This window comes from Vidua chalybeata, chromosome 6 (assembly GCF_026979565.1).
Source record: "Vidua chalybeata isolate OUT-0048 chromosome 6, bVidCha1 merged haplotype, whole genome shotgun sequence".
Classification (NCBI taxonomy): Eukaryota; Metazoa; Chordata; class Aves; order Passeriformes; family Viduidae; genus Vidua; species Vidua chalybeata.
Genome location: NC_071535.1, coordinates 2069705 through 2087484, shown reverse-complemented (window position 1 = coordinate 2087484; position 17780 = coordinate 2069705). Strand labels below are relative to the sequence as shown.

Genomic DNA, 17780 nt, shown 5'->3' with positions numbered 1-17780 from the left:
AAAAATTCTGGTTGATGTATTGTGAGATGGAAAAAATGATCTAAGTAAGAGAGGGAACTGTGTGTAGAAAGAAAACTCTTTGATTTGAAGTCGTGTCAGTGAAGACGTTAATGATCCTATTATTAATCTTCAGCTCTTTCCCTTAATGAATTTTTAATTTGTATGAAACATGTGATTATTCTTTCATAACACAGGAAGGTTGGGGTCTTCAACTGTGATTTGTTGAAATCTGATGGTTCGATTTTATTTTCCAGCTGACTTTGGGGTAGCAGCAAAAATAACAGCCACTATTGCAAAGAGGAAATCCTTTATTGGCACCCCTTACTGGTAAGAAACCACTTTGATTGCTGTGCTGCAAAGCTGAGCCTGTATTTATGCCAAAAATCCTCAAACACACACACATGTCTATAGAAATTGCATAAATTCCCTTTCTTCCAAGTAAAATGCCCAAAGGGTGAAAATCTGGGAAGCACTGATCTCTTGCTGTAACAAAAGCTACTTGATATTTGAGGCAGGGTTTATTCCCAAATTTATTTTTGCAGATTATTTTCCCTTTTTGGGGGATACCAATGGTTATTTAGTTTCTCAGCCTTACATTTTTAGTGACTAAAACAGTGTCTTTCTGATTTCTGTGCATAAAGGAAACCAGATTTTCAGACTATCTTTTAATCATCCCTACTGATTAATGTCTGCATGAGGCAGCATTTGATATGCAAATAATCATATGCAAATAATCACCTCTGTGTCCAGAGATGATCCAATTGCATCCCCCTCCTAAGATGTTTATTTAAATTTAAATTATTTATTTAAAGGAGCTTTTGAGTGCTTTGTGTCCCTACCTTGCTCTTTAATGTGATGGTTTTTGCTGAATTTCTTGTTTGTTTTTATGATGTTGTATTCAGCACATTTATTTTGTGTCCCTTAGTTTGTGTTCAGATGTTTCAAAATATTATGCCCATTGTGGAAAACATACCTTAATTGCCCTTAGATCCTTAGATCCAAGATATTTCCAGAGCTTTAGGAAAAAAAAAAAACAAACCAAACCCAAACCCCTGAAATACATACTTAAATAATATGGAAACAAATTGAATCATCATTGATTAAGTGTATAGCTTAAATTAGTGTGTAATGTTTTATGTATATGTTAATAAAAATCTTAGAAGTATTTCTGTAATGATCAAAACCCAATCTGAACATAAAATCCTTAACCTACTCCATTAGACAGAAAAATATTTTTATTCCTCCTGTTCATTCCCCCCCATTCCCCTTCTTTCTTTCTTAGGGGGGAATATGAGATATTTTCAATTATAAATCATTGTCACAGACATCCAGTAATTACACATAAAAATATGTGTAATATTTTACTTATTTTATTTTTTCTTTTATTTACATGTATATATGTGGAAATATAGGTTGGATATCAGGAAAAAGTTTTTTACAGGAAGAGTGATGAAGTTCTGGAATGTTCTGCCCGGGGAGGTGGTGCAGTCACCATCCCTGGGTGTGTTTAACAAAGCCTGGGTGTGGCACTGGCTGCCAGGGTTGGGTTCAGCTGTTGGGGCTGGTTGGACTTGATGGTCTCAAAGGTCTCTCCCAACCCAGTGATCCTGTGAATTCTGTAAATTTAATTTCATTCTGTTTTATATGCACGTGCACAGTTGTGTAATTCTGCTTGAGGGGCAGACACTGAAGGAAGTGTTGGCTTTGCAGGATGGCCCCCGAGGTGGCGGCGGTGGAGAAGAACGGGGGGTACAACCAGCTGTGCGACATCTGGGCCGTGGGCATCACTGCCATCGAGCTGGCAGAGCTGCAGCCACCCATGTTCGACCTGCACCCCATGAGGTTTGTGCCCTGGGGGCTCCTCTGCCTCCAGCACCCTCCTGAATCCCAGCAGGAATTGTCAGGATTCAGCTGAAGCTTTGCTGGAGCGCAGGAGGAGAAATCCACACGGAGATGCCTTCACTCAGTGTCTGTTTTCATGTCTGTCCTTAAGGCATCAGTCTGCTGAAATCCTGCATTTGGAATGTGGTTTGAAAAGCCAGGTGTCTGCTGAGGAAGGCAGGAGCCTTCCCTGAAATGGAAAATGCAAACCCCCTCCCTCTGAATTTTTAGCATTTTGAAATTAAGGGGCTCTCAGGCAAAGATATGGGAGCAGGAATAACAGTTCTTTATTAGGAAAATTAAAAATACAAATGCAATAGTACAAAACAGAAAACAAACCCTGCCAGAGTCAGAGCAGGCCCTGGCAGGCTGTGGGTCAGGCTGGTGGCAGCAGTGCCATTCCATGGGGGCTCAGCCCTCCTGCAGTGCCAGCTGTGCTTCTGCTGGAGCAGGATCCTGGACAAGGCTGGAGTTTTCCTCTGGAGCTCCAGGGCTGCTGGTGATGGGCCTGGGCTCCCTCTGGGAATGCAGTGGGGCAGAAAGCTGCTCCTCTGGGAATGCAGTGGGGCAGAAAGCTGCTCCTCTGGGAATGCAGTGGGCAGAAAGCTGCTCCTCTGGGAATGCAGTGGGGCAGAAAGCTGCTCCTCTGGGAATGCAGTGGGGCAGAAAGCTGCTCCTCTGGGAATGCAGTGGGCAAAGGCTGCTGTGGTGTCCCAAAGGCTCAGATTGGATCCAGGTAGGAATGCTTGGCTCCTCCCCTGGGCACAGCCTCTCCCCATGGGATGATGGAATTTTCTCAGCCATGCAGGGACACTCAGTGGCCATGAACAGCAGAGATCTCCTGGAGGGAGGATTGGCTGTGGGAGAGACAAAGAAAACTGCCCAGAGAGCAGCAGAGAACTGTCCCAGCTCTGATAGATGGGGACAGAACACACACCCACATTTCCAGCCTAAGACAGAATGGAAATTAAAACAAAATGTTGAAGTTGTTACATTTTTGCTGGCACCTGGCCTAGTGGAAGTGTTCCTTTCCATGGCAGGGGGCTGGAAGGAGGTGGGATTTAAGGTCCCTTCCAAACCAAACCATTCTGAGATTCCAGAATCAAGAATCTGATGAAGAACAGGGACAGATTTACTGCTGATAGGAAACCACTTGAGAAGCCATACCCTAATATTTAACAGAATTAGGGCACTAAAAATATTTAAAGATAAAATCAACAGATTTCCTGTATCTCTCCTTTAACCCTGTGCAAACTCCAATTCAATTGCACCAATATGATTCTCACCATAAAGTGTTAAACTATTTAGATTTTGGTATGAAATTAATTATGGTTTTTATCACATTATATCACTATTCTTTCTTTCCCTTTAGGGCTCTGTTTTTAATGTCAAAAAGTAATTTTCAACCACCAAAGCTAAAGGAAAAAGCAAAATGGTAGGTGGAGCTCCTTCCTTTGATCCATATTTTATTGGAATTACAGGATCCTTAAGATCCCTTCCAACCTAAACCATTCTAAGATTTTATAGATAAAGGGAAAAAATACTAGTTTTTATTGAAGAAGAGACCCTTCTTTGGTGCTCTTTTTATGTTCTAGAAGGCAAATCTTTATCCTTTCCCTTTAATTCCTGGCATGGGGCACTTGCCCCTCTTGTTGGGACAGGTAATGGTTTAATCCTTTCCTGGTTTCTTTACCCTGTGAGAAATTCCTGGTGCCTTTCTTGGTTTGTTTTCTGTACCAAAATGTTTTCCATGCAAGTTTCATGAATCAAATGGGTTTTTTCCTTATTTTGTTAACTTAGAAATGTAATTATTCAAACCTGATGTGAGATGCCTGCACAATATTCTACTTTATCTACTTGTAATCTGCTTAGCAACTGTCTTAAAATCAGTAATACCTTGAAAAATTCAACATAAACCCTCTTTTTCTTCAAGGTCAGCAACATTCCATAATTTTGTCAAAATAGCACTTACAAAAAACCCAAAGAAGAGACCAACAGCAGACAGACTTCTCACTGTAAGTGATTTGGGACCTTTGGTGACCTCAGGAAGGGATCTTTTGCTTCAAAATGAGGATCAAATCAGTAGGAAACCAAAGGGAAACCAATTTTATTTAATCTTACAACTCAGGTGGTGAAATCTGAAGGGAAAACACGTAGATCAGCTCTTAGCAAGTGGATTTTGTTCAGTATTTTTACACAGTTTTATACAATTTTTGGCCAATTACAGAATTGGCTTCATGTTCTCACCCTTGGCCTTCTGCCTCGGTCTTGGAGCTGAGTAGAAGTTGGACTTTCCTGACTCCCAAAATTTTCAGCAGCTCTTGGTGTATCTGTGCTTTCCCAAGTTCTGAACTACTGATGTAAAAAATGAAGTTCAAGTGTAATTATTTGTTTGACTCAAGTTTAATTTGCAAGTGGCCCAGAACGTGCTGTTTCCATGTTGATGTTCTCAGAAAATCCAGCAGTAAGGAGTCACTAAAATAACAGCGAACCTCCAGAAAGCACACCAAAAAAAAACCTCAGTAACTCTACTGAATGTTTATTACTGAAAGTTATCTATTAATTGCATATTAAAACTTCTTTTTCTGTGTTCTTTCCTGTGGTTACAGCACAGCTTTGTAGGGCAGCCTGGTCTCTCCAGGTCTTTAGCAGTTGAGCTGTTGGACAAAGTCAACAACCCCGAGAACCACACCCACTACGGGGAAGTCGACGATGACGATTTTGAGGTGAAAACATCTTTTTTTATTCTCTGCTTTCTGTTAAAAGTGGCACTTTCAATGGCCCTGCTTTGCTTTGGGAATCTAAAACTGAAGCTCAAACAGGAGCTGCTCCTGTTCTTGCTGGTTTTTCCCTCACCTGTCCCTGCCATCCCTGCAGCCTCACTCCGTGATCCGCCACACCATCCGCTCCACCAACAGGAACATCCGGGCAGAGAGAACAGCATCAGAGATCAACTGTGAGTGCCTTGATGTACATAAATGTGCTTTTAGCTCTATAATAATTTTGAATAATTATTGTTGAAGAATGCTGCTTCTTCAGGATTTGCTTCCCCTTTTTTGGGGGGTGATTTGACTCTGGTGTCGTTTCCCAAAAATCTCTTTCCATTTGGGAAGCAAACCCTGGAGAAGCAGCATGTGAATCTTCAACAATAATTATTCAAAACTAAAATTAACATTAATATTAATAAACTACTCTGATAGGAGTTTATTTACTTAGTTACTTAATTTATTTACTTTTACCATTTAGTTTATTTGATGGATGTAGGCTGAAATGCTGAGGGTAGAAATGGTTTTATCTGCAGGTTTGATAAATGCCTTTAGTACAGCAATACTGGCAGCTCCATCACACTCTGGGAAATTTGCTCTTGGAGAGCCTTTTTCTCCTCTTTCACATGCATTTCAAAGTGACAAGTGGTTAAATAGTTACATTTCTGTGACTCAGGATTTGCTTTTGGCCTTTCTTGTGGGTTTCATATTTGCGAATTCAAGCACTCAGACAATGAGGCTGACAGCGAAGTGCTGCTCATTTGAGAGGCAAATTCAGAGCTGTGTACACAATATTTACATCTGTTCCTACCTGCATTTCACTGTAGTGAGCACTGAAAGGATCCCAGGGCAAGATTGTGTGTGTTAATTATGAAATTATTCTATGTTGTAGTTGATAAGCTGCAGTTTGAGCCCCCTCTACGGAAAGAAACAGAAGCTCGGGATGAAATGGTAAGAACAGGTTTGGTATAAATAAAATAAGTTTTATTTATTAAAATCACAGTATCTTTAATATTTTGTGGTTCAACCCTTAGCAGCTTGCTGGAAAAACGTTTTTAAAGTTCCCTAAATGACCCTTTACTGGATTTTTCACCATCAATTCTTGTTTTCCTGTTACTTATTGCTGCTTGATCTGGACATTACACCATTTCCAGGTGCTGCTTTTAACTCTAAGAAGAAGAAAATAGGTTATCAATAATTTCTTTATAGATTGTAAGATGATATTTCTCTTTGGAATTTGATTTTACTGCTTGTGGATTGTCCTGGGGCTGGGGGATCCCTCTGGCCTCTTTGTGTGTGGTGGATAAGGTAATTTAAGATACTTTAGTTTGACAGAGGGGAAATAAAATGACAATTTCTGCATCTTCAGGTTGTGGCAGCTGGCAGTGACTTTGCTTCACATTGGAATCCTTTTGTTGATGGAAACAACAAGTAAGTACAGATAAAACCAGCTTTTATTTTTGTGACTTATTATGAAACCGAAAGAAAAATGAGATATGTTAAAAAAATCAAACCATAAAAGCCCTGATCCACTTGAATATTGATAAATTAAGGAGATGTTACCCAGTGTTCAGCCCTCCTTCTGCAGGTGCTTGGTCAATTCTCTTGCAGAGTGACTTTTAATCTCTTTTAACCACCACCAGTAGCTTGTTTTAAGTTTGTAGGTGGGAAGTGAAGTGCAAATGCACGGCCAGGACAGTGACATAACACAGCCACAGTGAATTTCCTGCAGCAGAGCTGAGTTCAGGATCCTGCTCTGGCCTCACACTTCTCTTCTGAGCCGTGGCTGTGGTTGTGACATCCTGTGACAAGGGCCTGAGCACAGCCCTGAACTCGAGAAAGGGAAGGAGAAACCAGTTCTGAATGTTGAGTTTCACCAAGCTCAGTAACACTGCACCACTCCTCCTGCTGTGGGGTAATTTATAACCCAGCCATGGAGTGTTTTGGGGTGAAATGTTTTAGGGAAATACGTGTTTGTAGTTGGTTTCCTTGGGATAAAGCAGGCCTGAGGTACAGGAGCACAACTCTCCAAGTTAGGACTCATTTTTTTTTAGAGGTGTACCTTCCTTTTGCTGCTAAAAAGTGGATTCTGCCTTTAAAGGATTTGCAGTCAGGAGTGTGGAGGTTAAGATGTAGGCAAAGATGATATCTGGGCTCAAATCATTGCTCAGCTCAAAGAGCCTGTTTCCCATCTTTATTTGGAGCTCAGCAGCAGACAGTGAATTTCTCTGGCTTTTTTTCCTGCAGATGAAAGTCTTGCATAAGCTGTCAGCTGACATTACAGCCCCTGGAAAGCTGGGGGAGATTGCCAGGATTTGAGCCTTTTGAAGCATCCTGGTTTTCCTGCTCCCAGTCTCGTTGGAGCAGGAGTTTGGGGGCTCTGGGACTGAACTTTGGGGGGCTCTGGCTCTCCCCTGCCCTGTTTCCCTCCCCTCCCTGTGCCCTGGGTTTGTCTGTGTGACCCTGCTGAGCTGTGCATTGAACCTTGCTGGGAGTGCTGGATTTTCTGCAGACAGCTGCAATCTCTGGGCTCCAGGAGCAGGCAGGGAGGGAGGGAAGCTCCTCCTGGCACAGGGGCTCAGGGATTTGATCCTGTTCTGTGGCTTTGTCTGCAGCAGGCTGTGCTAAAGCTGCAGCAAACATTCCCAGGGCTGTAAATCAATGAATAGGTACAGATTCATTGGCAAGGAGGGCAGGGAGAGCAGTCCTGGATGCTGGATCTGTGCTGCTCACTTGGAAACCACTTCCAGTTGGAAAGATAAACAGGAAATGCATAACTCCTCTGTCCCAGCAGTTGTGAGTAATCCCTGGGATGTGCAGAGAGGATGTGTGCTGGGGGGTCCTTGCTTTTCATGCCCTTTGGCTTTTTTCAGAGTGGATGCTGAGGGATATCTTTGACTGAGGAGTTGTTTGACTGGAAAGGGGAATAGCAGAATGTGCCTGGTGGCTGAACTGGTTCCTTCCATTTTATTGTAAAAATGTCCTGCATTATGGAGGTGGTTTTTATTGATGTTTTCATAGAATCTCAGAAAGGTTTGGGTTGGAAGGGACCTTAAAACCCATCCAGTTCCACCCCCTTGCACACCTTCCACCATCCCAGATTGCTCCAAGCTCTGTCCAGCCTGGCCTTGGGCACTTCCAGGGATCCAGGGGCAGCCACAGCTGCTCTGGGCAACAAGAACCTTTCAAAAAGAAAGAGTTTTTCTCCTTTAAATTTTTTTGTAATTCCTGTTGGCAACTGTCTGCTGCTTTCCCTCAGAAGTGACTTGCAGGGATATTTCACATTAATCCAAATTTGGCTGGGTTTTCCTGGTCATTGCCCTTTAAAGACACAGCTTGAAAATTGCCATTTTGCAAAATTTTATCAGGGCTTTTTTTTTTTTTTCTTAAAAGTTATTTTTCAGTGCTGCTTTGATCCTCTAGTCACAATTTCTTTTTTTTTTTTTTTTTTTTTTTGTTGTCCCTGGAGTAGCTTTGAAACAAAAATTCTCACTGTAGTGGGAAACAATCTGGGTCTTTTGTGCATATGTATAAATAAGGAAACTTCCCTTTAAAGGCTTTTCTTCATTTGTCTCCCAGTAACTTCCTCTGTTCTTTTTTTCTCTTTTTATATTGTACTGTCGTTAGACATTTCAACAATATTTGGAATTCCAGGTAGGGAAGTGAAAACTAATGGTGTGGAAGACACATCCAGTGATTTTTAGGGGATAAGGAGAAGGAAAGGACCTTAGAGAGTGGAACTTAGTGCAGAGAATTATTTGTTTTGGAAGGGGCTGGGAGATGCTTGTTGTGAAACTCAGTGACATCAGGGATGGGTTGAGTTGCACGTGTTGACCTCAGAGCTGAGCTCTTAATTTTATAAACATTCTGCCTTAGGGGACTGCTCACAAAATTTGGAGATGGGAGTGAAGATGTTGAAGAGTGAGTGGATCTCCTTCCTGTACACTTGCTCTGCTCCAAAACCTCTTCCCTCAAAATGCTGCAGGAGGCTTTGCCACTCACCCACTGAGGGCTGGCTGCTCTCTTGGCTCCTTCCCTGATCCTCAGGAGAAATCCCAAAGCTCTGCTTTCTCCCCTGCTCTCCTTCCCGAGTCATCTTAGTCCCTGTGGAAGTGCCTGACACATAAAAGCAGATTTTATGGAGGTGAATCCATCCTGAGCAAGGCCTGGCTGTGACAGGATGACCCTGCACAGCTCGAGTGTCCCAATGTTTGTGTGATCCCAAAGCAAGGCTGCAAACTGGAATCCCAGAATCCCAGAATGGTTTGGTTGGAAGGGACATCAAAAATCATCTTGTTCCATCCCCTGCCATGGGCAGGGACAGCTTCCACTATCCCAGGCTGCTCCAAGCCCTGTCCAGCCTGGCCTTGGGCACTGCCAGGGATCCAGGGGCAGCCACAGCTCCTCTGGGCACCCTGTGCCAGTGCCTCCTCACCCCCACAGGGAAGATTTTCTTCCTAATATCTCACCTAAATGTACCCTTTTCCAGCTTAAAACCATTCCCCCTTGTCCTGTCACTCCAGGCCTTTGTCTAAAGTCCCTCCAGCCCGAGATCCAGTCCCTGAATTGATTTGCAAACTTTAAATATCCTTCCCTGCAGATTGCTCTGTAACACTGGTATCTATGAAAGAACAGGAGTTTATTAAAAACCAACACTTCTAACGAGATTAATGAGCTTCTCCCCTGCTCTTGCATTTCTAGTTTAACCCTGTGTGTGCAAAGCTCTGCTCTGCCTTTCCCGTGCCTCTGGTTCAGTCCTCAAGGAGCTCTGGGTTTGGTTTAACTCACACAACTGCTGCCCTTCTCATTGCAGATCGACACTAAAGCGAGCTGGGCCACCCCCACTGCCTCCCAAGGTGAGAAATGTGGGATTTAAGGGATTCAGCCAGACTGGGATGGCCTCTTGTTCTACATTCTACCTGTGGTACTCCATCAGAGAGGAAGCTCTGAAATGATTCTGCTCTCAGATGTTTTATTTTCATAGAACCACAGATCTCCTGAGCTGGGAGGGACCCACAGGGATCAGCCAGTGCAGCTCCAGGCCCTGCCCAGACCCCCCAACAATCCCACCCTGGGCATCCCTGGCAGCTCCTGGAGCTCTGGCAGCCTCGGGAATGTCACCATCCATTCCCTGGGGAGCCTGGGCAGTGCCAGCACCTCTGGGGGAAGAACCTTTCCTGAAATCCAACCTGACACAGCTCCAGCCCTTCCCTCAGGTCCCGTCCCTGCTCACTGGGGAGCTTTTTATTATCTTTCTTATATTGTGGTGCCCAAAATCACACACACATTTCAAAGGCTGATACATTTTTCTGTAGCAGCAGTCCGACTGAAATTCAGCTTGTCTGAGGTTTGTTCTTCCCAGGTGCCATTCCCAGTTCCTCACATTTCCCCTCTTTGGTTCCTTGCAGCCGAGGATGAACAATTACCCTGAGGAGAACCTCCCTGATGACAACAGATGCCAGACCATAAAACACTTCCCAGAGTCCCAGAGCAGAGCCCCAGCAGCCCACAGGAGACAGAGCATCCCAGTCTGTGGGCCCCAGGCTGATTCCTGCCCCGTGGGGATGACCAGCAGCATCAGCAGCCCTGGACTGCTCACAGCCAGATACAGCGACCTGGGTGAGTGCCTCACCTGCCCTAAAGCTGCCTGGCACCTTGGCAAAGGAATTGCTTCCAGAGCCAGCTGTTCCCAGTAGATAACAGCTTCAAACAAGCTGGTCATGAGGTGAAGTTTTCCTTTTTCCATGTGTGGTTCTTATTAGAGCCATGGTGGGAATGTTCTTCCCAAAACAAGGACACTCAGCCAGTCAGTGCCATTACTGTGTTGCCTGCAGGAACAGGAGAAAAACTGTGATTGTGTGGGGAGGACCTTGCCACAGGAAAAAAACAGTGATTGTGTGGGGAGGACCTCGCCACAGCTTTATTCTCAGTGGGATTTGTCCCAGGGACTCTTTGGATAATGGGAAGTGTGCAACTCAGCGTGGACACTGTGCTGGGAAGGGTTCAGCTCCCTGAGATGTGGCTATGCAATGTCAGAGCTCACTCCTCCACTCCAGCTCAGCACAGGGGAGAAGAGATTTTCTATTTCACTGTGTCACATAAGCTGCAAACCATGTCTGGGCTCCTTTTCAGGCAATGGGAATGGGATGCTGAAACACATCGAGGAGAACGCAGAAGGACCTGGACAAATCCCTCAGCTGCCACGGAAAAAGGAGAAGAGAGATTTCCCTGTAGGTATTGGCACTCTGGGGCTGATGTCACTGTCATGTCCTGGAGCTGATCAGTGCACAGGAGGGGTTTTATGATCTTTCTTTCTTCCCACAGAAACCAGCAATCAATGGTTTGCCTCCGACTCCAAAGGTGCTGGTAAGAAATCCACGTGCACTGGGAATGATGGAAACCTCTCTCTGGTGTGGAACAGGGCACCAGCTCACAGCCAGTTCCTTTTCCAGTGCTGAATCCATAAGATTTGTTTCCACTTCTTAAAACCTTCCTGTCACTGTTCATTCAGGATGTGAAGGGTTGGAGGCTCCCCTGGCTCCCTGAGTTGTGATCTCCAGTGGCAGCCCCTGCTTAGGCAGAGAAATGGCAAAAGGTTGTAGTGATGACAGGGTTTTGCCTATTCTCCCTTCTTGTCATTTTATAAGCACTCAGCATTCATATGCTTTATATTCAGTAGATAATAGTCAATTTCCAGATAATACAGAATAATTCAGATTGGAAAAGCCCTCTAAGATCACTGAGTCCAGCCATTCCCCCAGCACTGCCAAGGCCACCACTGAGCCATGTCCCCAAGTGCCACGTGCACACGGATTTTAAATCCCTCCAGGGTTTTACCTACTTACCCAGTAGGTACCTAAAGTTCTTGATGCCATTTTGAGCCCTCTTTGCATTTTTGAATGTCCATTGATTCAAATTAAAAGGTGTGAAAGGCAGTGTGTGTGTTCAGTGTGTGTGAGTGGCCAGGAAATCAACTTTCACACTCTGAATTTGTTTCAGGTTTCAGTTTTGGTGTCTTTCAGATGGGAGCCTGTTTTTCCAAAGTCTTTGATGGTTGTCCTTTGAAGATTAATTGTGCAACTTCATGGATACATCCAGATACTAAAGGTAAAGTTATGTTAGGTTTGGTGATGGGCTTGGGAAAGAAAACAATTTGTTAAGTTATTTTAGGTTTGCATTTGAAACTTCCCAAAGTGGGAAGAGAATAAATAGGGGATTATATTATATTATATTATATTATATTATATTATATTATATTATATTATATTATATTATATTATATTATATATCTTATATCTTATATCTTTTATATCTTATATCTTATATCATATTGTATTATTCTATATAATATTGTTATATATTATATATTATTAATGTTGTATATATATAATTTGTATTATATAAATCAATATAATAAATCAATTATATTGATTTTTCAGATCAGTACATCATCTTTGGCACAGAAGAAGGGATCTACACTCTGAATTTGAATGAACTTCATGAAGCAACCATGGAGCAGGTGAGTTCTGGAGGGCTGAACACACAGAACAGATTTGGGGATACTTTGGAGCAATGAAGTTTGGCCCTGGAGGGAGAAGGTGGATACCAGGCTCTGGGGCTTAAATGATTCCCATCAAAGCCAATAAGGAAAACCTGAAATTTATTTGTTCCCTGAGCTACCTGTATGTTTTAGTTGCTGCTTGTCAAATCTTCCATCTCCTTGGAGAGCAATTCCCTGCCCCTTCTCCCTCCATTCCATCCCCACTAGATGGCACATTGCAGCTCCTTGGATGCAGAGCCCTCAATCATTTAATTCAGCTGCTCTTCTAATCCTCAAGAAGGTTTTCCTGGGCTTTCTAACCCTTTCCAAAACCATTTCATGCAGCCATGGTCTTAAATCTGCTGTTTCAGAGTCAGGATGTTCTTGGAATCTCATTCCTTGTGTGTTTTCCTAAATGATTTCACCTGACAGTCTTCTCTGGGCTTTTCCACGTGCTTTTTTATGTCCCAGTGAAAGGTTGGCTGTGCCAGTGGTGGGAAGGGAGAACATTCAGTGCACTTCAAACAAAGTTTCCTTTTCCATGAGAGCATTCCCAGCTGGCAGAGGTCAGGTGTGACCACCTGAAACCCCACAGGCTTCTGCCACACCACGTGTTCCCACATTTCCTTTTATCCATTTGCTGGTTTCTCCCCTCCAAATGCACATTCTGAACTGTTTCTCCAACTTTTAATTCTGGTTGCATCTTCCAGAGTGCTTCCTGTCTGTCCAAGGTTGGTATCTCCCAGTTCCAGGAGGATCTTTTTTATTCCATTTGTAGTTTTTCAGTGGAAACACTGAATAAACCCAAAGCTATTCTAGTAAACAAAAAATTGCTGGGAGATACTGAGGGTTTGTGTCCAACCAGTTGGATCTTTTCTTTCCACACTTTCTCCTACACCTCTTTTCTTACTTTGCACATGGGAGTGGTACATGGGACAAAGTGTTCTGGAATCATGGAATGGTTTGGGATGGAAGGGGACTTAAATCCCATCCAGTTCCACCCCTGCCATGGGCAGGGACACCTTCCACTGTCCCAGGCTGGTCCAAGCCTGGCTTTGGACATTTATTCCAATATTCCATAGTCTGTCTGTGCAGGGCTAAGGAAGGATCCAAAACAGGGAATAAACAGGAAGATGGGATTTTCTCCAGTGTGGATCCCTGCAAGAATGGTGGTGGAGGTGGAACAGACACAGAAAATCCCAGTTAAAAATTCCTGTACGTTTCTATTAATGGAATTATTTTCTTTTTTTTTGCCCAGTTATTTCCTCGAAAGTGCACCTGGCTGTACGTTATCAACAACACCTTAATGTCCCTGTCAGGTGAGTGTCCATACAGGGGAAATGATTGCAGCTAGAAATAATCAGGAACATTTAAAGTCATGGTTGAATGCAATGTATGTGGTCAGTCTGGAGAGGAGAAGCTCCAGGGAGAGCTCAGAGCCCCTTGCAGGGCCTGGAGGGGCTCCAGGAGAGCTGGAGAGGGACTGGGGACAAGGGATGGAGGGACAGGAGCCAGGGAATGGCTCCCAGTGCCAGAGGGCAGGGATGGATGGGAGATTGGGAATTGGGAATTCCTGGCTGGGCTGGAATTGCCAGAGCAGCTGTGGCTGCCCTGGATCCCTGGCAGTGCCCAAGGCCAGGTTGGACACTGGGGCTGGAGCAGCCTGGGACAGTGGGAGGTGTCCCTGCCATGGCAGGGGTGGGATGGGATGGGATGGGATGGGATGGGATGGGATGGGATGGGTGGGATTTCAGGTCCCTTCCAACCCAGACCACTCTGGGATTCCGTGGTTCTGAAGCAAAACCTGTGTCCCTTTGAAGGAGAACAAGGAGACTTTCAAGCACTGCTGGTCCATCAGTTTTCCTGATTCCTGGGCAATCAGTTGTCCTGGAATAGAACATTCCAGACAGGAATGAGGCACTGTGCCATGGAGGCTCATGGTGGGACTGTGCTTTTAAACATGCAGGATTTATATAACACTTGTCTTGGTTTGTGGATAAGAAAATATTTTAAATATTTAAAAATATAATTTATAATATAAATATATTTGCTATATTATTATATACTATATACTATTATATACTATACACGATATATTATTTATTTATTATAATTTATTGTTGTTTTGTAATTACAGCCTTTAAAAATGTTTGCATAAAACTAACTGTAATAAAATGAGCACTGATCTTCTCTATATTCATTATTATTTTTATCTTGGTTTGTTTTTCTTCATATCTGGACTTGACCTACCTGACACCTGTTTGTAGAAGGTAATTTTTCCATACTTGCATTTTCCTGAACGTCGCAGTTCTGTGCTGGAGGAGTGGCTGAGATGTCATCTGTGCTTTTCTCTCTTACAGGGAAAACATTCCAGCTGTACTCCCATAATTTAATAGCTTTGTTTGAACAAGCCAAAAAAACAGGATTAGCTGCTCATATTCAGACCCACAGATTTCCTGACAAAATATTACCCAGGTACAAACCTTTCACTTACAGACAATTATTAATAGGTGAAAATAGCCATAAATTGTGTTGGTGCTGTTGAGTTGGTGTGTGAAGGGCCCTGACATCTGTTATTGATGCATTTTTTTGGTGATTATTATTCCAGGAAATTTGCCTTAACAACCAAGATACCTGACACAAAAGGATGCCACAAATGCTGTATAGGTGAGCATACAAATCCAGCTTTGCCATTTATTTCTCTGCCCTTTGTCCCTGGACATGGCAGGTCTGAAATAATTTCTTTTTAATGATCTTAAAGAGTTCTTTGTTCAGAAAAAAAGGCTGAGGGAAATGGGGTGGTTCAGCCTGGAGATGTTCCAGAGTGACCTAACTGGGGCATTTCAGTGCCTGAAGGAGCTGCAGAAAGATGGAGAGGAGCTGTTGACAAGGGATGGAGTGCCAGGCCAAGGGGGAATGGCTTCCACTGCCAGAGGGCAGGGAGAGGTGGGATATTGGGATGAAATCCCTCCCAGACCCCTGGCACATCCACAAACAGCCTTTCTGCTTTGTCACCCTGGCTCAAGGTGTCACCCAGGTCCGACTTGGAGTGAGGAAAACTTGAATATTTTCCACCAGGAAAGGATCAGTAGGAATAAAAATTCTGGCAGCCTGGGGAGGGCAGAGCTATAAGTGCAGTTTGAAGGGCACAGAAAGAGTTAAAGCTTGGGAAGTTGTGGATTTGTCCTTTCCTTTCCCTGGTGCTGTGTGAAATCAGAATCTTGGAATTATCAAAGCTGGAAAAGCCCTCTGAGATCATCCATCCATTCCCCCAGCCCAGCACTAACCCACACCCCCAAGTGCCACATCTGCAGATTGTACCTTTGCACCCCTAAAATAGAAATATAACTGTTTAAATATAAATATTAAACATGAATATTAAACATATAATGTTTTTATATATTAAAAATATAAATATTGTAAATATAGATATCAATATAAAGCTGCATGCTTGGAGATCCTGTTCAGCTCATCTGAAGTGCCCACAACAGCCACATTTACAAATAATTCCTGAAATCAGGCAGCTCCTGTGTCCAGCTGAGCTTAAAAAACCAGCCCCAACCCCTGTCTCCTGTGTTCCATGAGCTCTCAGAGCTCCCCAGGAGTTTTCCCACCTTCCCTGCCTGGGAATTTATTCCAATCCCAGCCTGACCCCACAGCCCCAGGGAGAGGCACTGCAGCTTTTCTCCCCGCTCAGCCTCTGAACTGGGACTCAGGAATGCAATTGGTTGTTAATTAAAGCTGAAATTGAATTTCTCTGGAATGTGGCACAGTGTTGATCACTGTGCATGTGGGAATGGGAAGCCAGAAGGCAACAAGTGGAAAAATTGATGGGACAAGATGGGCTTTAAGGTCCCTTCCAAGCCTAATCATGCCATGATGTGATTTTATAATGCTATTTCTTAACTCATTTGTAAAAATAGCTGTAGGGTTGGGTTTTTGGGGTTTTTTTCCAAGTATGAATTGAACTTGCAGGGCTTTAAAATTACTGTTTTCTGGGTTTTTTTATTTTCTGTAGTACGAAATCCATACACAGGCCACAAGTACCTGTGTGGTGCATTGCAGTCAGGAATTGTCCTGCTCCAGTGGTATGAGCCAATGCAGAAATTCATGTTAATAAAGGTAAGCATTTACTTTAGTTGAGGTGAATAATTCTGCAGTTGCTGAAATAACCTTTCCAGAGTTTGGGGTGGAAAGGACACCCCGGTCTGGTGCCATCTGGGGCTTGTGAGCACTTGAAAATCTGGCTGGACACATTTTGAATCAGCAAATCTTGTGACTGAAGTCATTTAAGTAATCTAAAAGTCATTTAAGTGCTGGGTGAAGCCCAGCAGTGGCAATAACAGAACACAATCCACCTCTGCCCAGCTTCAAAGCAGTGAAAATTCAGTGTATTTCTGCTCTGTATACAGAGGAGACACACTAGAAATATACAATTTATACTCTGTATACAGAGTAGAAATACACCATTTATAAATGTACAGTAATACACAATAATACAGTAATATACAATACACTATATGTATACAAAATATATACAAAATTTATGCTCTGTATACAGAGTAGAAATATACCATTTATAAATATGCACAATAATATTGTGTATTATTGTAATACACAATAATACAGTAATATACAATACACTATATATGTATACAAAATATATACAAAATTTATGCTCTGTATACAGAGTAGAAATATACCATTTATAAATATACATTTATAAATATACACAATAATATTGTGTATTATTGTAATACACAATAATACAGTAATGTACACTATATATGTATACAAAATATATACAAAATTTATGCTCTGTATACAGAGTAGAAATACACCATTTATAAATGTACAATAATACACAATAATACAGTAATATACAATACACAATATATGCACAATTTATGCTCTGTATGCAGAGTAGAAATATACCATTTATAAATGTACAGTAATATGCAGAAATACAGTAATATGCAATATTTATAAATATAAATATTGATAAATATGTATAAATATACAGCATGTACTCTGTATGCTTTGTATATTTATAAATATACTCTGTATATTTAAATATATAATATAATATTCATGTAAATACATTTACTCTTATATATTTTATTAAATATAAATAAATGTATTTATAAATAAATATTTAATATATTAATATATAATATATATAATGTATAATATCTATTATATATACTATATAATTAAATTATTAGATATATTACTCATATTTTAATACATTTTAATATAAGTATATTTAATATAAAGATAATAATTTTAATCCATTTTATTCAATAGAAATAAATTTATTTATAAATAAATCTATTTTACATATTATATGTTATTTCTATAAAAATATAAGTATTATATATAATGTATTATTAATATATTACATATTTTTAATTAAATAGATTTATTATGCATTTTATTGATTTAAATATAATAATTTTTACTGCTATAAATATAATTAATTTATTTAAGTAATTATTATATAATCCTTCTAATATATAATGGTTATACAATTATATAATAATTTATTGATATAACTGATTAATATAATTGTTTTATTGATTTATAACTAAATT

At 41.7% G+C, this 17780-nt stretch overlaps 1 protein-coding gene across 3 annotated transcripts in view; it reads left to right on the top strand.

Annotated features, from left to right (window-relative positions):
• MAP4K5 (mitogen-activated protein kinase kinase kinase kinase 5) overlaps positions 1-17780 on the top strand; it is a 62167-nt gene that overhangs the window by 35750 nt on the left and 8637 nt on the right. For 2 of the 3 annotated variants that reach the window (XR_008431418.1, XM_053945498.1), the window contains exons 9-27: positions 255-327; positions 1711-1842; positions 3254-3316; positions 3815-3896; positions 4491-4607; positions 4759-4837; positions 5539-5597; positions 6016-6077; positions 8523-8567; positions 9460-9502; positions 10055-10265; positions 10779-10876; positions 10971-11012; positions 11669-11753; positions 12086-12165; positions 13445-13505; positions 14547-14661; positions 14795-14853; positions 16205-16308. Coding sequence is in view for 2 of the 3 variants with exons in the window: in XM_053945498.1 (XP_053801473.1) it covers positions 255-327; positions 1711-1842; positions 3254-3316; positions 3815-3896; positions 4491-4607; positions 4759-4837; positions 5539-5597; positions 6016-6077; positions 8523-8567; positions 9460-9502; positions 10055-10265; positions 10779-10876; positions 10971-11012; positions 11669-11753; positions 12086-12165; positions 13445-13505; positions 14547-14661; positions 14795-14853; positions 16205-16308 (1610 nt within the window). In the remaining variant the exon portion in view is untranslated. The remainder of the gene's footprint in view (positions 1-254; positions 328-1710; positions 1843-3253; positions 3317-3814; positions 3897-4490; positions 4608-4758; positions 4838-5538; positions 5598-6015; positions 6078-8522; positions 8568-9459; positions 9503-10054; positions 10266-10778; positions 10877-10970; positions 11013-11668; positions 11754-12085; positions 12166-13444; positions 13506-14546; positions 14662-14794; positions 14854-16204; positions 16309-17780) is intronic. The other variant, XM_053945499.1, reaches the window with a different exon arrangement.